The sequence below is a fragment of the Eubalaena glacialis genome, chromosome 8 (assembly GCF_028564815.1).
Source record: "Eubalaena glacialis isolate mEubGla1 chromosome 8, mEubGla1.1.hap2.+ XY, whole genome shotgun sequence".
In the NCBI taxonomy this organism is placed as follows: domain Eukaryota; kingdom Metazoa; phylum Chordata; class Mammalia; order Artiodactyla; family Balaenidae; genus Eubalaena; species Eubalaena glacialis.
In genome coordinates this window covers 55,887,801-55,910,472 of record NC_083723.1, presented here as the reverse complement: position 1 = coordinate 55,910,472, position 22,672 = coordinate 55,887,801, and the positions used below count along the sequence as shown (strand labels likewise).

Sequence of the window (22,672 nt, the reverse complement as noted above, 5' to 3'; positions counted from 1 at the left end):
TTTTTTCATTCCCAAAGGAAAGAGTGAACTTAAATCAGATTTGAGACTTTATCCCTCCCCCCACCTCCTTTTTTTAATCCATGTGATTTGATCCGCTCAGTAGTAACTTTAGATAATTGAATTCTCAATTGCTAGGAACCTTCAGTATGAAAGATGTGGCATACAGGCTTGATTTATTATTATCTCTTTTTAAGTTATCACTGTAGCCATGGTTTAGGTTACAGGAAAAGCTGTTCAGAATATTTAACAATATGAGTAGCAGAAATATCTGTCTATGAGTATTATGAGTATTTCTTGCTCATTTATCTTCTAGAATGGAATTACTTACTATGTGCTATTAACCGTGACTTAGGCCAAGAACGTTTCTAAGCATTAAGATCAGAACTCTGCATTACACATTTTCTGTAAGCTTACCGTTCTTTTTATAGCAGTCAGGTAAGAAGGTGGAGCTTAATGTGTTCAGCCTCATTCCTAAATGGCCTGTGGAAAAGATTCTTATCGGTATCATCAGGAGGTCCATAGAAGTGAAAAACACAATAACGCTTAAAAACAGTTTTCACCTAATTTTTAAATCTCTTTTAGAATAGTTTTTGCCAAGTATTTAGAAACATAGGGTAATTATAAAGTGAATATTTTGACTTCCATCAAAATAGTAGCTAAGTGAATAGAATCAACATTGAAGTGCTGCAAGGTAATGGGGAAATGAACTCACCTTGTTCATAGTTAACCTCAAGTGCTAGACCAGAGCTGAAATTCTAGACAGCTCTGGTTTATTGAGTGGATATCTCAATGCATTCCAAGGATCGAGATGATACTATTTCATTGTTCTAAAATGGAAGCAACTTAGTTTGGTTTTAGGGTCTCATTGCTTGACAATTTTATAGACTTGCATTACTTCTACCAACCTTATCCTGAAAATTTACTTTCTTTTCAAACAGAAACCCACAATACCTAAGAGAAGAACAAGGTCAGGCTTGAAAGCAGCCTAGGTAGGCTTGCAGACCATGCATTTCCACATTCGCGATAATTCTTTCAAGTTTTCATGGATATAGAAATATTGTAAATATTATAAGTATTATATAAATGAGGGAGAATGAAATAGTCTTGTACTTTAGAATGGTTAATACAAGAAGCTAAAAATTTGAATTAATGTAAACACTGAAAAAATGAGTAACAAAACTATAGAGACAAAAAAGATCATTGGTTTGCAGGGATTGGGGGGCGGAGAGGAGGGATGAATAGGTGGAGCACAGGGAATTTTAGGACCTTGAAACTAATCTGTATGATGCTATAATGGTGGATACATGACTTTATGTGTTTGGCAAAGCCCATAGAACTATACAACACAAAGAGTAAATCCTGGTCATAGACTTTTGTTAACAATAATGTATCAATACTGGTTCATCAACTGTAACAAATGTGCCACACTAATGGAAGATATTATTAATAGGGGAAACCACAGCAAGGGGGTAGGGTAATATATTGGAACTCTCTGTGCTTTCTGCTTAAATTTTTGATAAACCCAAAACTGCTCTTAAAAAGTCTATTAATTTTGTTAATGTTTTGGTTTTTTTCCTTCCAGTTTTTTTGAAATATAATTGATATACAAGTATTGTATAAGTTTAAGTGTATAGCATAATAAAGTGACTTATATAAATCATGAAATGATTATCACAGTAAGTTTAGTGAACATCCATCATCCCATATATGTAGATATAAAATTAAAGAGATAGAAAAAAGTATTTTCCTTGCAATGAGAACTTTCAGGATTTACTCTCTTAGGAATTTTCATATATGACACACAGCAGTGTTAATTAGATTTATCATGCTGTACATTACATCCGTAGTACTTATTTATCTTATAACTGGAAGTATGTACCTTTTGACTGCCTTCATGCAATTCCCCCTCCCCCCAAACCCCACCTCTGATAACCACAAGCCTGATATCTTTTTCTCTATATATCTGTTGAGTGCATTGGGTCTCATGTGTCTTTTAAAGCCAAAAGACTATCTTTAGAATTGTGTTTGAATTCCTTTCTCTTTTTTGTGTGCGTATCTATTGTAGATTTTTGGTTTGTGGTTACCATGAGGTTTATATATAGCAATCTAAATATAAATATGATTATTTTAAGTTGATGATCTCTTAAGTTCAAACACATTTTAACAACCCTGAATTTTAACTCCCATTCCCATGTTTACTGTTTTTGACATAATATTTTACATCCTTTTTTTGTGCATCCCTTAAGTACTTATTGTGGATATAGATGATTTTACTTCTTTGGTCTTTAAACCTTCCTACTAGCTTTATACATGGCTAATTTACTACCTTTTCTATATATTTACCTTTACCAATGAAACTTTTCTTTTCATAATTTTCATATTTCTAGTTATGGCCCTTTCTTTTTCACATAGAGAAGTCCTTTTAACATTTCTTGTAAAGCTGGTTTGGTGGTGCTGAACTCTTTTAGCTTCTCCTTGTCTGTAAAACTTTTGATCTCTCCATCAAATCTGAATGAAAGCCTTGCTGGGTAAAGTATTCTTGTTTGTAGGTTTCTCCCTTTTATTACTCCAGGATCAGCAGGTGTGTCTGACTCAGGCTCCTTTCAAATTACTGTTTCTGCCCTGGGTTCTGGAGAGTGTAAGATTTTGTGTGTGCCTTTAAGAGTGGAGTCTAGGGACTTCCCTGGTGGCGCAGTGGATAAGAATCCGCCTGCCAATGCAGGGGACATGGGTTCAAGCCCTGGTCCGGGAAGATCCCACGTGCCGAGGAGCAGCTAAGCCCGTGAGTCACAACTACTGAGCATGCGAGCCACAACTACTGAAGCCTGTGCGCCTAGAGCCCATGCTCCGCAACAAGAGAAGCCACCACAATGAGAAGCCCATGCACCGCAACAAAGGGTAGCCCCCGCTCGCCACAACTAGAGAAAGCCCACGCGCAGCAACGAAGACCCAATGCAGCCTAAAATAAATAAATAAATAAATTAATTAATTAATAAAAAAGAGTGGAATCTATTTCCCACAGCCCTCTGGCTCTCCCCAAAGTAAGCCCCTCAGAGCCAAACTTTCTGGGATCTTGGCTTCCCAGTGCAGGACCCCCAGGCTGGAGAGCTCGATGTGGGGCTTGGACCCCTCGCTCCTTGGGGAGAACCTCTGTAATTGTAATTATCCTCCTGTCTGTGGGTGCCCACCTAGGAATATGGGTCTTGACTATACTGCATCTTTGCCCTTCCTACCCATCTCATTGTGGTTCCTTCTTTATATCTTTAGTTGTAGATCTTTTCTAATATCCTTCTAGTCTTTCTCCTCAATAGGTACTCTGTAAATAGTTGTAATTTCTGTGTGCCCATGGGAGAAGGTGAGCTCAGGGTCTTCCTACTCCGCAATCTTGGCCACTTGTTTTCAACAAGTTGATTCAGGAACTTGTGGGCCGCTGAGCATCTGAGGATCTGGGAGCCCAGTCCAGATGTGTTATGCTGTAGCAACACATCTGTTAACTGCTTTAAAAATATAATTGTTTTAAAAATTAAATGTTTATGTCCTACATGTTCTTAAAGCCTATTAAAAAAATGAAATGCCATATTGAACACATGGTTGTTTTTTTTTTAATTAATTAATTTATTTTTGGCTGTGTTGGGTCTTCGTTTCTGTGCGAGGGCTTTCTCTAGTTGCGGCGAGCAGGGGCCACTCTTCATCGCGGTGCGCGGGCCTCTCACTGTCGCGGCCTCTCTTGTTGCGGAGCACAAGCTCCAGATGCGCAGGCTCAGCAGTTGTGGCTCACGGGCCTAGTTGCTCCGCGGCATGTGGGATCTTCCCAGACCAGGGCTCGAACCCGTGTCCCCTGCATTGGCAGGCAGATTCTCAACCACTGCGCCACCAGGGAAGCCCGAACACGTGGTTTTATATATTTTCATTTATCCTTTTTTTTTTCAGTAGTGCCTGAAATTGAGCAGGTTGATGAAATGTTAAAATTTTTTAAATATTAATTGAGAGACATTTACATTTGGCAATATGAGTGACTGCATATCCTGAAATACTCCTATATGAAAATATCAAGACTACTCTTTTAAATTTATGGATGACTTCCAAAAAGATGAAGAAAAGTGAGCAAATACTATAGCTGTTGGCCACCCTGGGCTATCCCAAAGTGTTCAGTTGGCGAAAGCTTGAACGTTAATAGACTACTGCATACTAGAAAGGGGAGTCGATGCTTTGGGTCTATGAAGGGAAGGGTTTTGACTGGAGACCAGAATAAAAAAGGGAATGTGAAAGGGCCAACACTAAAGAAAAGGATAAATAGGAAAAAAGGAAATACTGCTGAATAAAACAACAAATTGATCTTAGCTATGGCTATCAGTAGAGAGAATTTCACAGGGAATGGAAAGGGAAAAAAAAAAAAACTATATTTTTTTCTATGTCAATTTGTAATCAAGTTTTGGGGTCCATATTTACATTATCTGTGCATTAAAAAAAAGAAAAAAAACAGCCCTTGAGTCTAAGAATTTAAAATTGATCTTGGTTGGTAATGTTTCAGCCATCCAGCAGAAGCAAACAAAATCACACTCAACTCAAGTTTCAAAGATAAATATCACATTCAACTCAGGCTTCCAAGCTTTCTCATATATAAAGTTCTGATTAATATGAGCTCAAAAAAATTCAAAAAACAAAGGAGAATTAAGACATCATGAGGCTGAATCATCAGAAACAAAAAATAGTAAAACTAAGCCATAAAGACTTCAAATAGCAGATACAGAAAATAAAATAATGTCTAAAGAAATAAAAGAAAGAAATAAAAACATGAACCAAAAGTAAGAAAATATAAAAATGACTAGGAAGTTACAAAGTATAACCAAATAGAACATCTAGAATTGAACAATGTAATCACTGAAATGAAAATATCTGTAGAAGTATAAATAGCGGATTAGATACATCTGGAGAGAGAAAGTCTGGAAGATAGATCTGAAACAAAAGTACACATAATGCAGGACAGAAAGAAAATATGAAAGAAAACTTCAGAGATGTTGAGGATACAGTAACAATGACTACATCTAATTGGAGTTCCAACATATGATAATAAAGGTAATAAATAACTTCACTGAATAAATTTGAACACAAAAGATAGAAATTTCTAGAAAAATATAACTTAGGAATATATTGAAAACACAAATAGTCCTCTAATCCCTAAAGAAATTCTCAATAGATAAAAATCTTCCTCAAAGAAAACACAAGAGTCAAATGGTTTTACAGAAGATTTCTACCCAACATTCTAGGGTCAAATAATAGAAAAAAGAGGGTCTGACCATAATAAAATTCAACATGGTCAATAAAAGAATGCAAATTTACAGATTAACCCCTTTCATAAACATAGGTGAAAAAAAATTCTAAACAAAGCATTAGTCAAACAAATCCAGCTTTGTATAAAAAAGATAATATATCACAACCAAACTTATTTTATTTCATAAATTCAATGATGGCTAAATATTTGAAATATTAATGTAACTCACAACAGTATGAAATTATAGGAGAAAACCATCTCATTTGGTATAGTAAAATAATTAAATTCAACATCTGTTTATAATAAAAACTCTAATTTGGAGTAGAAATAGAAAGGTTCCTCCTTATACTGAATGAAACCACAGTAAGATGCTATTATTCATCCACCCAGTTGGCAAATCATACCAAATGGCGGCAAGGATGTGACTAAACTGGAATTCCAATATATACTGCTTCTCAGAGTGGGGATTGATAATAGTCCTTTGGAAATGATCTGGTATTATTTAGCAGGTTTTAAGTCATGACAATTTCACTCTGCTCTTGCACATGTACACCAGAAGACTGGTATAAGAATGTTCATGGGGCATTTTTTTTTTTTGGCCGCACTACACGGCTTGTGGGATCTTAGTTCCCCTGACCAGGGATGGAACCCCGGGCTCACGGCAGTGAAAGCGCAGAGTCCTAACCACTGGACCTCGAGGGAAGTCCCATAGGGGCATTTTTTGTAATAACACAAAACCTAAATATTTGTCAACAGGAGAATGGGTAAATAAATTCTTCTATACTCGTTAAATGGCCTACTAGACAGCATAGAACTGTAGCTACATGTATCAACAGAGATGAGCTAACAAAATGTGTGAAAAGAGCAAGGTGCAAAAGTATAAAACCATTTTTATAAAGTTCCAAAATAAGCAAATTAACAATGGAAAGCAAAGGAGTTATAAACTCAGGATCCTGATTCCCCATAGTGAGGAGGAATTATGTTATTAGAGAGAAGCATACAGGGGGCTTCAAAAGTATTTTCCTTAAATTGGAAGGTGAGTGACCAGGTGTTTGTCGTATTATACTTTATAACATAAATAGATATTATTTTTTGCATTTATCAACTATTTCATAGTAAAAGAATGTCTGTAAAATCTAATGTGATAGTTAAGTACTTTGAGGTGATATATAGAAAACTTCCTTTTATAATGAAGGCAGATGATGGAAACAGGAAAGAAATATTAAGCAAACGGAATTGTTTACCTTATTAACAGCCAAACACTATTCAAGTTTTTCATCCAGGTACACATAGAATGTGTTGTGAAAGGCGGTAATGTGCACTGGTGAAGAACCAAAACAACTGTTGCAAATCTTAGTTGTGATACTTCTTAGCTGTGGGATCTTGGGTTTTGGTGCCCTCATTTGTTAAATAGAGATACTAATAGGACCTAATTTATCAAGTTATTGTGAGTATTAAACAAGTTAGCACATGGGAAGTGCTGAGAAAGGACATATGCAGAATAAATGCTCAATCAATATTAGATTCTAGTGGTCAGTTAACTTTTAATTTATACTTTGAAATGTTCTGTTTGCATTATGTTAGGCTTTGGTCATTTGACGAAGCAATTGATGACACTGGCTGATGGACATGTGGTGTTGGCTCTAGAAGGAGGACATGATCTCACAGCCATCTGCGATGCATCAGAAGCCTGTGTAAATGCCCTTCTAGGAAATGAGGTAAAAAACTAAAAGTACAAAAGAGTAGGGGTAAAGGACCACGAATGTATGCATGCATATTTTTTGTCTTTTTTAAAATCACATGAACTCAGAAAACACAATGTAGCTCTTACAATTTTAAGGAAGAAGGCAAGCCTTAGGTAAGAAAAGTTTACATGTTCTCATGTTATATGCTATAACTTTTGCCCGGTTATGGAATCCATATAGTACTCCCCTCGATCAGGTTATTGGCAGACCTCAATAAATAAGTAAAGATAACCCTTGGGAGGAAATGGTTTGTATATTGATCCGGCTAATGAGCATTGAAACACTGAAAAAGAAATAACTCAAAGAAAAGTTCTCTTAATATTTTCTGTAGGATTATGTCAGTTCAGGGGGGAAAAAAGCTTTTGAAAAATATTTTTTCAGCTTTATTAAGGTATAATTGGCAAATAAAATTATAATACATATATCTAACATATACAGTTATGATTTGATAGGCATATACATTGTGAAATGATTCCCTCCATTGAGTTCATTTAACACATTCATCACCTCACATAGTTACTTTTTTTTTTGATGAAAATACTTAAGTTCCACTCTCTTAGAAAATTTAATTATACAAGACAGTATTATCAGTTATATTCACCGTGTTATACATTACATCCTCAAGCCTTATTCATCGTGTAAGTGAAAGTTTAAAAACTTTTACCAACCTCTTCTTATTCCCCCCACCACCCAGCTCCTGGCAACCACCATTCTACCCTCTGTTTCTATGAGTTCAACTATTTTGTTTGTTTGTTTTTCGTTCTACATAAGTGATACCATGTAGTTTTTTTTTTTTTTCTCTGTCTGGCTTATTTCACTTGGCATAATACCTTCCATGTTCATCCATGTTGTCAAAAAAGACAGAATTTCATTCTTTTTTTTAAGATTGCAAAATATTCCATTGTGTCTGTGTATGTGGGTGTGTGTGTATTACATTTTCTTTATCCATTCATCTGTAGATGGACACCTGCATTGTTTCCAAACCTTGACTGTTGTGAATAGTGCTGCAATAAATTTGGCAGTTCAGATATCTCTTTGAGATAATGAAATAGTGATTTCATTTCCTTTGGATATTTACCCAGAAGTGAGATTCCTGGGTCATATGGTAGTTCTATTTTTAATTTCTTGAGGGACCTCCTACTGTTTTGCATAGTGACTATACTACCAAGAATGCACAAGGGTTCCCTTTTCCCAACATCCTTACCAGCATTTATCTCTTCCCTTTTTGATAATACACGTCCTAACAATATGTGAGGAAGTATCTCATTATGGTTTGATTTGCATTTTCCTGATCATTAATGATGTTGAATACCTTTTTGTGTACATGTTGGCCATTTGTATGTCTTCTTTGGAAAAACACATATTCAGGTCCTTTGCCCATTTTGAATTGTGGTATTTGGTTCTGTTTGTTTGTTTGTTTGTTTTGCTATTGAGTTGTATGAATTCCTTGTGTATTTTGGATACTAACCGCTTATTGGATATGTGGTAAATATTTTTTCCCATTCCATGGGTTGCCTTTTCATTTTATTGATGATTACCATTGCTGTGCAGAAGCTTTTTAGTTTGAGGTAGTCCCACTTGTTTATTTTTGCTTTTGTTGTCTTTTCTTTTGTTCTCAAATCCAAATAACCATTGCCAACAGCGATGTCAAGGAGCTTACCCCCTATGTTTTCTTCTAAGAGTTTTATGATTTCAAGTCTTACATTTACATCTTTAATCAATTTTGAATTGATTTTTGTGTATAAGATAGGGATCCAGTTTCATTTTTTGCATATGGCTATCCAGTTTTACCAACACCATTTATTGAAGAGACTATTCTTTCCCCATTGTATATTCCTGGTTCCTTTCCTGAAGATTAATTAATGGGTTTATTTCTGGGATCTCTCTTCTGTTCTATTAATCTATATGTCTGTTTTTAATGACAATATCATACTGTGTCGATTACTTGTAATATAGTTTGAAATCAGGAAATGTGATAACTCCAGCATTATTCTTTCTTCTCAAGATTGCATTGGCTATTTGGGGTTCTTTTGTGGTTTCATATGAGTTTTAGGATTTTTTTTCTATTGCTGTGAAAAATGCCTTTTGTTAAGTATTGCATTGAATTTATAGCTCACCTTGGGTATTATGGACATTTTAATTATATTAACCTTCCTGTTCCATGAACCTAGGATATCTTTCCATTTATTTGTGTCTTCAATTTCCTTTATCAGTGTCTTAAAGACTTTTGTGTATAGATCTCTCACTTCCTTGGATAAATTTATTCCTGAGTAGTTTGTTTTTGATGCCATTGTAAATGAGATTTTGTTTTCTTTATTTCTTTTTCAGATAGTTAATTGTTAGTGTACAGAATCACGACTGATTTTTCTGTGTTGATTTTTTTATCCTGCAACTTTGCTGAATTCATTTAGTTTTAACAGCTTTTTGGTGGCATCTTTAGGGTTTTCTATATGTATCATGTCATCTGTAATAGTAACAGTTTTACTTCTTGTTTTCTGATTTGGATGCCTTTTATTTCTTTTTCTTGCCTGATTGCTTTAGATAGTATTTACTTACAGTACTATATTGAATAACAGTGACAGGAGTGGGTATCCTTATCTTGTTTCTAATCTTAGAGGAAAAGTTTTCAGCTTTTCAACATTGAGTATGATGTTAGCTGTGAGTTTCTCATATACGGGACTTATTATGTTGAGGTACCTTCCTTCTATACCAAATTTATTGAGAGTTTTTTTCATGAAAGGATGTTGAATTTTGTCAAATGCTTTGTCTGCATCTATTAAGATGATTATATAATCTTTATCCTTCATTTTGTTGATGTAGCTTATTGCATTTATTTATTTACAGATGATGAACTACCCTTGCATCCCAGGAATAAACCCCACTTAATCATGGCATATGATCCTTTTAATGTACTGTTGAATTCAGTTTGCTAGTATTTTGTTGAGGATATTTGATCTCTGTTCATCAGGGATATTGGCCTGTAATTTCTCTCCTTGTAGTGTTCTTTACTGGCTTTGGTATCAAGGAAATGCTGACCTCCAAAAACGAGTTTGGACATCTTACCTCCTCTTCAATTTTTTGGATGAGTTTGAGAAAGATTGGTATTACTTCTTCTTTAATATTTGATGGAATTCACCAGTGAAGCCATCTGATTCTGGACTTTTCTTGGTTGGGAGGTGTTTGATTACTAATTCAATCTCCTTACCAGTAATTTGTTTGTTCAGATTTTCTATTTCTTCATTATTCAATCTCGATGCGTTTTTTGTTTCTAGAAGTTTATCCATTTCTTCTAAGTTATTTAATTTGTTGGCATATAATTGTTCATAGTAGTTTCTTATGTTCCCTTGTATTTCTGTTATGAATTGTAATGTCTCCTCATTCATTATTAATTGAGGCTTTTCTCATTTTTTCTTAGTCTAGGTAAAAGTCTATCAATTTTGTTTATCTTTTCATAAAACAAGCTTAGTTTTATTGATTTTTTTCTATTGTCTTTGTAATCTCTATTTTATTTACTTCCACTCCGATCTTTGTTGTTTCCTTCTTTCTACTAATTTGGCCTTAGTTTATTCTTCACTTTTTAGTTTCTTGAGGTGTAAAGTTAGGTTGTTTAGTTGAGATCTTTCTTTTTTCTTAATGTAAGCATTTATCACTATAAACTTCTCTCTTAGAATGGCTTTTGCTGCATGCCATACGTTTTGGTATTTTGTGTTTCCATTCTCATTTGTCTCAAGATTTATTTCTTTTGATTTCTTCTTTGACATATTGATTGTTCAGTAGCATGTTGTTAAATTACTGTATATTTGTGAATTTTCCAGTGTTTTCTTGTAATTGATTTCCAGTTTCATGCTATTGTGGTCAGAAAAAATAATTGGGATGATTTCAGTCTTTTAAAATTTGCTAAGACTGGTTTTGTGGCCTAATGTATTGTCTCTCCAGGAGAATGTTCCATGTGTGCTTAAGAAGAATGTATATTCTGCTGCTGTTGGATGGAATGATCTGTATACGTCTGTTAGGTCTATGCCATCTAATGTAGTTTAAGTCCAGTGTTTCCTTATTGATTTTCTATCTAAGCTATCTGTTGTGTTATATCCTCTTGGTGAATTGACCCCTTTATCATTTTATAATGATCTTCTTTGTCTTATATTACAGTTTGGGGGTTAAAGTTTATTTTTTCTGATATAAGTATACCTGCCCTGCTTTTTGTTTCCATTGGCATGGCATATATTTTCCATCCCTTCACTTTCAGCCTGTGTGCCCTTAAAGCTGAAGTGATTCTGTTGTAGACAGCATGTAGTTCAGCCTTGTTTTTTTAATCATTCAGCTACTCTATATCTTTTGACTGGAGAATTTAGTCCATTAAATTTAAAGAAGTTATTGATATATATGGGCTTACTGTTGCCATCTTGTTGTTTCCTGGCTGTTTCGTAGTTCTGTTTTTCCTCTCTTGCTGTCTTCCATTTGTGAATTGATGATTTTGTGTAGTGGTATGTTTTGATTCCCTTCTCTTTATCTTTTGCATATCTACTATAGGTTTTTGCTTTGTGGTTACCGTTAGGCTTACATAAAACTTCTTATAGTTTTAATAGTGTATAATATTTTAAGCCAATAACATCTTAATTTTTAATGCTTAGAAAAGCTCTACATTTTTATACTTTCCTCCCACAATTTATGTTTTTGATGTCAAAATATACATTTTTTATATTGTGTAATCATTAAAAATTATTGTAGTTATGGATTATTTTTAATACTTCAGTCTTTTAACCTTTACACTAGAGTTATAAGTGATTTACCCACTACCATTACAATATAAGAGTATTCTGAATTTAATTATAAAAATATATATGCACATATGTATATATATATACATACATGTATGTGTGTGTGTGTATATATATGTATATATATAATATATATATACTTTACCAGTGAGTTTTGTATACTTTTATGTTTTCATGTTACTAGTTAGCATCCTTTAGTTCAGCTTGAAGAACTCCCTTTAACATATTTTGTAAGGCAAATCTACTGGTGATGAACCCTTTAGCTTTTGTTTGTCTTCAAAACTTTATCTCTCCTTGAATTCTTAAGGACAGCTTTGCTGGGTGAAGTATTCTTGGTTGGCAGTTTTTTCTTACTACACTTTGAATATATTATCCCATTCGCTTATGTTCTGCAAGTTTTCTGTTGAAAAATCCACTCATAATCTTAATGAGATTCCCCTATATATAACAAGTTGCTTTTCTCTTGCTGCTTTTGAGAGTCTCTCTTTGTCTTTAACTTTGACAATTTAATTATAATATACCTTGGTGTGTGTCTCTTTAGATCCATCTTATTTGGTATTCTTTGGGCTTTCTGGATCTGGATGTCTGTTTCTTTCCCCAGGTTAGGGTAGTTTTTAGCCACTATTTCTTCAAATACACTTTCTGGCCCTTTCTGTCTCTTTTCCTTCTGGGACACCTAAAATGTGTATGGTGGTCTGCTTAATGGTGTTCATTAAGTCCTTTAAGCTATCTTCATTGTTTTTCATTCTTTTTTCCTTTGCTGCTTTGATTTGATGAGTTTCACTGCCTTGTCTGAGTTCCCTGATGTTTTCTTTTATTTGATCTAGTCTGCTGTTAAACTCCTTTATTGAATTTTTCAGTTCACTTATTGTATTCTTCAGTTCTGTGATTTCTGCTTGGTATTTTTTAATATTTTATTTCTCTTTGTTTAAATTCTCACTTTGTTCATGCATTGCTCCCTGACCTTGGTGACCATATTTAGGACTGTTATTTTGAATACTCTGTGGGGTAAATCACTTATCTCCATTTCACTAAGATTAGTTTCTGGAGATTTATCTTCTTTTGTTTGGAATATATTCCCGTTTCTTCACTTTCCTTGACTTTCTTTGTTGGTTTCTGCACATTATAAAAACACCCACCTCTCCCAGTCTTGATAGACTGGTCTCATTAGGAGGTGAACTTTGTCTATCAGCCCAGCCCAAGATCCTGGTTACCTCTCAAACCTTTGTGATTGTCCAAGCCACAGTCTTTGTTGTTAGTGGCTCCCAGTAGTTGAGGGTGTGCCCAGACCTATTAGTGTCCATAAGGCAAGAATCACAGTCAGCACCTAGAAGTAGGCTGATTAGAAGCTGGGTGGAAAGTATGCAGTCAAACCCATTCCAAAGAGAAACTGTGAGATGGGAATTTTTGCCTTTCCTTCTACCCTGAGCTCGGGTGTGTTGACATGAGGGGTACTCCTGTGCCCATTTAAAACTTACTTCTTTGTTTGCTACAGTCCTATGGGACTAATAAACACATGCTGTATTAGCGCTCAGAGCTAGGTGATTTGGGGTCCCATCCTTCAGGTCGCAACCATAAAACTTGTGGTGCTAGATATGTGAACAAGCTCCTTCCGTGGAGACACTTGGTGACTTGGTTTTATTGTTGGAGGGAACCAGAAGAAGAAGGCAGGAGAAGTGCCCACCAGCTATTGAACGCTCTGGGGAGAATCACAGTCAGCATCTTGATGTGAACTAATTAGAAGCCAGACCCCTCAGGCAGCAGCTTATAAAGTATGTAGTCAAATCCCTTGCAGAGAAAAACTGGGAGATGAGCATTTTTGCCTGCTCCCTCTGCACTGATCCTTGGGAGGTTAGCTATAGTATTGATAGTAAGTGCTCACATACTTAAGAACTTCTTTGTTTGCTCTGGTCCTATGGGACTCAAGAAACCAAGCCCTGTTGGCTTTCAGAGCTAAGTGTTTTGGGAGCCCATTCTTCTGGTGGGAGCCTTAACAGTTGGGGTGCTAGATGTATAGTCCAAACTCTTCACTCCTCAGGGAGAAGCTGGGAAATGAGTGTTTATGGCAAAAGTGTATCTAAGAATTTCCCACCCATTTTGATATGGGTATTTTCTCATTTGCTCAATGTGTAGTAGTCACTCAGCTAGTTTCTTTCAAGGGAATTGCTCTGTTTGTAGCTATATATTCAGTGCATCCATGGGAGGAAGAAAATTCAAGAGCCTCCTGTGTCACCATCTTGGTCTGGAGTCTTAAAAATATTTATAAACTCTTTTTTTCAGTCACCATTTGTAAATTCTTTAGGCTGAGAGATACATACTATTTCCATCTTACAGATGGTGATAGTGAGTCTCAAAGAGGTTTGAGAAATCCATTCAAAGTCATGCAGCCAGAATGCAATAGATCCAAGACCTGAACTTGAATTTACATTGCCAAAGGTCATTGTTTTTTCTTTCACATCATATAACTAAATTGCAATATATTTTTCTGACTACTCTGGAGAAGACTTCAGATCAAATTACCATTAGGTTCACTTCCAGACCATGGAAAGCTTTTGGACAAATTAATTGCAATTCAACAAATATTTCAATGTTTATATGCATTCATTAATATTATCATATCAATTCATTTATTTGTATAGTGAATGTATAGAATGTTACAGCTACTTTATATATTTTGCCTTTTTTCACAAACTCAAAATATTACTTTGCTTATAAAATAAACATATACAAAATCATTTTAAAAATCTGTTCTTTAAAAGTAACTCATGTTTTCACCTGTAGTATTTATGAAGGGGAAAAAGTATATTTTCTTCTGCACACTGAACACATAAGTTTTATTGTCATCATTATCTTACAAACCTATGATGCTTCAATATGATTATTGTGCTATATTTATTTAAGTAAATATGTACATTTTTAATTTGAAGGAAAATATGAGACAGAAAACTTGAGCACTGCTCAAGTCTTTACTCTGTCGTGTAATATTAGACAGCACAGTAACTCAAAGGATGTAACTATCTGGTGATTAATGTTGTTATTAGTGGACTGCTAATTCATATCACACATAGGTCATGGTGTCTAAGATTTTCTAAATATTAGAATATTTCTGAGATTCCTATGAACAAATAACATCAAACAGAATGTTGAGGTTTTATTTTTTGGTTTTTTTTGTTTTTCATTGAAATAAGGGAGTGCAAAAAATGAATACTACTTCTACCTTATCAGTTAATGTTGGGCTGTTCTATTTGCCTACCAGATAACATATTTTGCATATTCACCTATATTCTCAAATTACTTATTTCATTTTAAATATAGAAACATTTTAAGGAAGTAGACTGGTTTTAATATTTGCATGCAAAGGCTTACACCAGATGTGCAGAAAATCACAGTATGTTGTGGATTGTGGCTCCATGGATGATTGACCTGCCCAGAAAGAAATGTTACCCAGTTGCAAAAGCCAACTACTTTTCCAACTATGTGAAAAGAAAGTATGGATTTCACTGGCTCTATATGAACACATTCATTCAAATGAGATTCTATCTCTGTGCTCTTGTAATCTCTGCACTTGGCCCACTCCCTTCTTCCAAGGGAGGATTTCCAATGAAGATGGAATAATTTTTCCTGTGGTCTCTTTCTTTAAAAGATGATTGTATTTCAGGACAGATGCAAGTTAGTTGTATGGAGTTACATGTTTTTCTTAATTTATCTGAATTTACTAAAAAAGCAAAATGGATGTGTTTTGTACCTTCCTTCCCTTGTATGCTCATTTGACTAGGATGTCTTTGATCATTTTATTATATGAGCGATACCTAGAGATCAAAGACACTGTTTTCATACAACAGTTACTGACATTAGAGGGAGGTCACCTAATTTAAAGTTTGAGACCTATGCCTTTTCTCTATGTTTTTAGAAAGACCAGGCTTGAAATAGAGGAAGGGATAAAAGTACCATTGGCCAATCTTAAACATGCCCACATGTGTGTATAAATGCTAAAAATTCCAGTAAGTGATAAACTAAATGATTTTTTTTGGCTACATTGACTATTTAATCAACTTCAATTATCTGGATGACTTATAGTAAATTTGATTTAGTTATTATAATACCCTAAATACTACCTGTTCCTTTTCATTGGCTGTCTTCAATTACATAAGCACGATCTAAAATTTGTTCATTATGAACTAAACAAGAGAGATTTAAGTAATCTATGTCTTTCTTTTTTAATTGAGATATCTTAGGGATATAAGCAAAAATATAGATTTTTCACAAAATACTTTAAGGGTAACAGATGGATTTGGTATATTGAACTTTGAAAGGTAAATTTTGGTGTGTCAGGTCTATCAATACACAGAGAAACAAAGCTAAGAGAAAGAATGATTTTTTAAATGAAAAATGGAAGAAAAATACATATGTGTTGTACATTATAATTCATTTGAAAAAAGGAAATGAAAATGTAATACTTGAAACAACTTATGAAACAAAAAGTTCTTCTCTCTTTCATTGACAATATAATTTATAGTCCATGGCCTGGTTTTCTGTATTTTTTTCCAGTTCAAAGGTCATCATGACTAACAGCATCACTACACTGAAGTTTTAAGTTTCATTCCCTTAGAAAAACTAATATATAAGGCATAGTGCTTGTACCTCACCATTGAAAAAAAGTGCATACATGTCGTTTTCATAGTAGTACGTGGTAGGCTCTAGGTAAGAAAATAAAAAAGGATGTCTTTCAGGATACCAATTATTGCAATTTCAAATCCCACTTTCCCTCCAAACTCCCTTTTCAAGTGATTAATAGGGCAATTATAACTTATTATCTGGGATTTCACTTTTACAAATAACAAAATGTAGTAAAGCTTGAGCTTAAAACATTGGCAGAACATACACTGGCTTCTCAACACTGAACATGCAATTGAACTCAAATTAGGAAGGTCAAGAAGGGCTTTTTTGAGAGACTCTGCACTTTGTCAGATGTATTTATTCATGTGCAGAGGATTTAGAGTTCATAAACATTTTGCCAGTTTTTTGAATGCTATTTCTTTTCCTTGTTGTTCTTGGCCAGGCCATGTCAATACAGCAAAATGCTGCTTCATATGGCTTATTATCAGCAGAATAATATGTATTACATAACCCAAAGGGATTGTAAAATCAGCAGGAACTCTTGGCTCTGCATCTCAATGTAGATACATAGATGGGTACCACAAACTTGATTTTTTTTAAAAAATTAAGTTATCTGAGTGTTACACCCAAAATAGGCATTTCTTCTTTTTAAATATTTTTTTTATCATGAAATTGATCTAGTTAGCAAAACATCTCTTAACTATTCTTTTAAGAAATATGCACAAGGTCAGTCAAAATAATATACTATTGGATTAAAACTAATTTGAGCATGATACAGGAAATGCCTTGAGGCAACTGATTTTGAAGACATACCTGACGTCCATTTTTTTCCTTTTTGTTGGCAAAGTTCAGGACTTAGATTTATCAGTCCAATCACTGTATGATGAATATTTTTGAACTTCTTTAATGAAGCACTTAGAAACTCCAGCTTGAGGATTGTAAGAAATTAAAGTGACTATCTAAATGTGAAGAATCAGGTTGCTTGGACTAGCATCAGAGATACCTATGTGAATAGTCACATCGTTTGTTAGTTACAGTAATAGAAACATCTGTGAGGTTCTCAGAGACACTGATTTTGGTAATCTGCATTTGTGCTGGCTGGCAAACAATGTCACAGTTGCTTTAAGGCCACATTTGCCTACTGTTATGCAAAGCCAATTAGCAGCACCCTGGGTTGCTTCCTCTGAAAGAAATTTTCTTAGGAGGTGAGAAAAGCTTAAGCAGTTGGCATTCCTATGGAATTTAAAATAAAAACATTGAAAAACTTAAGATAGGTAAAAGAAAGAAGAGTACATATAGCACTAAGAGCCTTGAGTAGTGAGTTGAGAGCGTGGCCATTAAAAGACCACCTGTCAAAACAGAATAAATGATTTGTTTTAAGCTTGTTAGAGAAAAAAAAAATTGCCATAGACATGGAAGCTGTTGAGATGATGCTACAGCCTCTGGTACTGAAGGTTCTGCACTTAACATTTGAGTCTACAGCATGTCTTTTCTTGATCTCCCTCACTCTTACTAAGGTTTGGCTTCTAGGCCTTTCTTCCTTCCCTCCTTTCTCTCTCTCTCTCTCTCTCTCTCTCTTTCTTTCGCTACTTGCCTTCCTCTCTCTCATTTCTCCTCTTTTTGTAATAACTGCTATCTCCTGTTGACTAGGCTCAGCTGCTTTTATTTGACTTGATTTCAGCAACAGTGGCTACACTTAGTGATTGTGTATGTTTATAATCTTTCCAAGATGACTTTTGCTCTAAAGGTGCTGAAAAATCTCTTGAATTGACTTAAGTGTTGACAACCACCACTGAGGTGAACTGTTGAGATGTTGTTGTATGAGTTGCTCATCAGGGGTTTGTTTGTATTAGATTTTGAATGGATGAGCCATTTTACCATCTTTTTCATCCTTTAGATGATGTATGCCTGACTCCATCGGGGAATTGGTGTGAATCTGGGAAAGCTTACAAGCTCCTAAATAGTTGCAAGTCATAAGTCGAGAAAGGGAGAAGTGACTACAGGGAAAATGTGTGATAATCCAGAATAATGTTTTTCATGGTCTTTTCTTAGACTTTGAAACCTATCCGCACTCTGAAAAAGTGTATGGATGATCTAAAGAGTTAAAATGTTTTGGAAAATATTATTTGAAGATATTCTCTGTTGTATTGATAGATATAGCCTATGAATTTGCATTTCTTAAAAACTTATGAGAAGTAGAGCCAAAGTGATTGTGGAGTTTTCTGTTTATCTGTTTTAGAAAATGCCAAATATACTAGAAGTTATCTGGATAACTCAAAACTCCATCATGCAGATCTTCTGTACTGATTGTCTTTAGGCTTTTTAGAAGGTGTTAAAAGGAATGTGGGCTGGGAACCTGGACACTTCATAGGGTTCTGGTTACCAATAAAAGAGAGAAAGCATTTCTTTTCAGTGGTGAAGTAAACATGTTATGATATTCATTTGTCTGTCTATTCATTCAGTAGTCTTTTATTGGACATCAATTTTATACCCGTAAGTTCTGATACAAGTGAAAGTAAAAGAAATATAAACAAAGTACTTTGGGAGTGTAATGTAGGACCCATTATTTTTAACTGAAAGGATGGAGGAATATTTTAATAGAGGAAGTAACTTTTAACTTTGATCTTGAATAAAAATGATAATTTGACAAGCTGAAATCAAAGCAAAGAATTTCTCTCTTGTAGTGGAGATACATAGATAAAGACATTAAGACTTCTTGGAATTGTGGATGACTCTTTTTGGGCTTGTTTGTTTGTGGCAGAGGAGAGGATACTTTGAGTGGAATAAAAGTGAATAATGAGGTTGGATCAGTGGAATGGAACACTGTAAGGAATTAGAATTCCTGTGGATAATACGGAAGACTTGAACAAATGAGTCCCATCCTTTGTGGTAAAATAACGACAAAACAGTGTATGCGTTTTGAATAAGGCAATCTCATGCAAGAAAACAAAAGTTTATTAAGGAAATAATTGTTAGGAACAATTTCCCCCAGATTATCAACAAACAAAATAATAGCCTATTACTGATATGTTAGAGCTGTCTCTTAATGGCTTGTGAGTGCTAAGTGTGTGTATCTCTGCTCAAATCTGAGTTCAGTGATATGACATTGTTAGCTTGAAATAGGCTATGGTGGGAGTATTTACACCATGGAAATCAGCAAATGCTACAAATTACAACTATTTTTTTTGACAGTCAGCTGTTAAACATTTACCACTGTACCACTGCTGCATGATATGAAACAGGTCTTCTTAGCAGAAAAGTCAATATTTCAAACACAGTATAGTAAAAATCTCTTTACGTAACAAAAAAATTAAGGAAAAACAGTTTAAAACATGCATATCAGCAGACTGAAATAGACAAAATAAAAAAGCAAATGAGGGTAAGACAAACAAGAATAAAAGACAGTGAAACATGAGGAGTTACAAAGTATAATTATCAGATTTAAACTTATTTGCAAAACAGGGACAAGGAAACAAGATTTTTTGCATATAAGAGGAATTAAGCCTCTTTTTATAACAATTGATGTCTAGACTATGGACATTACATTAGGAAACTACACATAAAGCGCTGACCGCACATCTCTTAAATGTTATTGAAACTTCAGTTTAACATGTACCTTTTAATATATATAGTATTTTCCTAACTCAACTGTGTGATTTGGAATATTTTCTCATTATATTGCATATTTATACTCTTACCTCAATGTTTAAACAAAATATTGATAGTGTGAATTATCCAACTAATTGTATTCATTATTCTCTTTCTAATAGACCACTGTGCCTCCTTCTTTTTACCTTTAAGTTCATTTTTAATTATTTAGCTAGTTATTGCCATAGATGCTTAAATATGCCATTATGTCCAAACTTCCCATGGTTAAGTATCATGGAAACTGTGGTATACTATTTGGATATGATAGTGGATAGAGGCACTTCCTCATAGTCTTCTTCCTTCCATTCATTGGCCAATATATTGTATAACCTACATTTATCTAAGCTGGGGTAGTTTTGGATAAAACTCAACTAATAGAATAATAACCATGTAATAATCTCAGAGTCTAGCCCCGCTGTCCCTCATATTTTATTAAAGGAATTCCTTCAGTATCTCCTGTGAGCTGAATGGCCCTGACTGTACCCTTTGCCTCTTGGTCCTCCTGATAGTCTCATAAGACTTGTTAGGTTTATATCACTTCTCTTGGCCAGAGATGTATCTTTATTGCTGTGTGATATCACGATTGTCTATATGAAGGTAGGTTGCAGGCAGACTCAGTCTGAACAATCGCAATAGTCTGTCAGTATAGTAACTTGATTATCAGTAGAATCTATTCTGATTTACTTTTTTTTCCCATCTATTTGGTCAAGAATTTTAATGACTCCAAATGAGTAAAAGGGGTTATTTTGAGAATGACTCATGAATCACAATATGGATAGAATTATATCCAGGTTTACTTAAGCAATCAAATTAAACATATACAACTAATTGCAGGCATCTCTAAGATAATTATTTCAATGAGAGCTGAGTTTTAACCACCAATCCCTCCTCACTAGGGAATCCAGAATAGTTCATCAGCATGGAGAGGCAGGTCTTCACGGCACTCTGCTTCTCTTATCCTCTTGGTCTTGATCATCATATTCTTCCAACGTTCCACAAGATCTTTGATCCTGACAACTGAACCTTTTCTGCATTTTTTTTCTGAGTTGCTTTGCATGTTATAGGGGACTTTCCGTTCCCTTTATAAGTGAATTTGTGGCCTGTATCTAAGAATGTAACTTGTCCTTGCTGCAAAACGTATAATCTCACTTTTTTTCTTAGATGCACCATAATATAGTAGAAAAAGCATGGACTCAAGAACCAGACTTAGTTTCCCTATTCCCTTATGTCATAAAACATATTCTCTTTTTAAACTGCTTTTAATGATAAGATATAATATTCATACAGAAAACTGCATTAGACATGAATGTACAATGCAATGAAATATCACAAATAGAACACATATATAACTATCAACCAGGTCAATAAACAGAATAATGTCAGCACCTCAGTAGATCACATACACACTTTCCCAATCAGTACTTCCTTTCTCTTCTCTGAAAGTAACCAATTTTCTGGTTTCTAACATAAGATTTTAATTTACCTGTTTTTGAGCTTTGTATACATGAAATCATATATATATATATATACACATATATATATGATTATATATATATAACTTCTTTTGCTCAACATTGTGAGATTCATCCATACTTGTGCAATAAGCTATAGTTTATTCATTTTCATCATTATATAGTATTAGATTCCATAAAAAGACTTTCCAGAACAATGTCATGGTTTATTTATCTATTCTACTTTTAATGAATAGAGGGAATTTTTCTAGTTTTGGGGCTGTTGTGAACAGTACTGTGATAGACATTTTATAAATGTTTTTTGGTACATTTGTACACACATTTCTGTTGAGTATATATCTAAAAGTAGTATTGCTAGGTCACGGGGTATGCATGCATTTAATCTTTGTAGATAATACCAAACTGCTTTCCATAGGGGTTGTCACAATTCATACTCTATCAGCAGCATATGACTATTTCCATTGTTCTGTGTCCTTCCAAAACTTGGTATTAGCAGTCTTTTAAAATTTTAGACATTTTTGTTGTGTGTGTAGTAGTATATCATCATGGCTTTGCTCTTCCAGAATACTAATTAACCAAAACAGCTCTTCATCTATTTATTATTTATACATACCATTTTTGAAGCACCTATTCAAGTTTTTGTTTACTTTCAGATGGACACTTTCTTACTTATTTGAGCAGTTCTTTTTTTTTTTTTAATAAATTTATTTATTTTATTTATTTATTTTTGGCTGTGCTGGGTCTTCGTAGCTGCGCAGTCTTTCTTTAGTTGCGGCGTGCAGGGGCTACTCTTCATTGCGGTGCACGGTCTTCTTATTGCAGTGGCTTCTCTTGTTGCAGAGCATGTGCTCTAGGCACACGAGCTTCAGTAGTTGTGGCATGTGGACTCAGTAGTTGTGGCTCATGGGCTCCAGAGCGCAGGCTCAGTAGTTGTGGCGCACAGGCTTAGTTGCTCCACGGCATGTGGGATCTTCCCAGACCAGGGCTTGAACCCTTGTCCCCTGCATTGGCAAATGGATTCTTAACCACTGCACCACCAGGGAAGCCCTGAGCAGTTCTTTATAGATTCTGTTGTTGGTTTCATATGTTGAAATACCTTGTCTGTCTTTTTACTGTCTTAATCATGTCCTTTGATAAATA

General features: G+C 34.6%; 1 protein-coding gene across 1 annotated transcript in view; it reads left to right on the top strand.

Annotated features, from left to right (window-relative positions):
• The window catches only part of HDAC9 (histone deacetylase 9), a 1,013,429-nt gene that overhangs the window by 931,438 nt on the left and 59,319 nt on the right, over positions 1-22,672 (top strand). Inside the window, exon 24 of the mRNA XM_061198513.1 lies at positions 6,857-6,990. Within this exon, the coding sequence (XP_061054496.1) occupies positions 6,857-6,990 (134 nt within the window). The remainder of the gene's footprint in view (positions 1-6,856; positions 6,991-22,672) is intronic.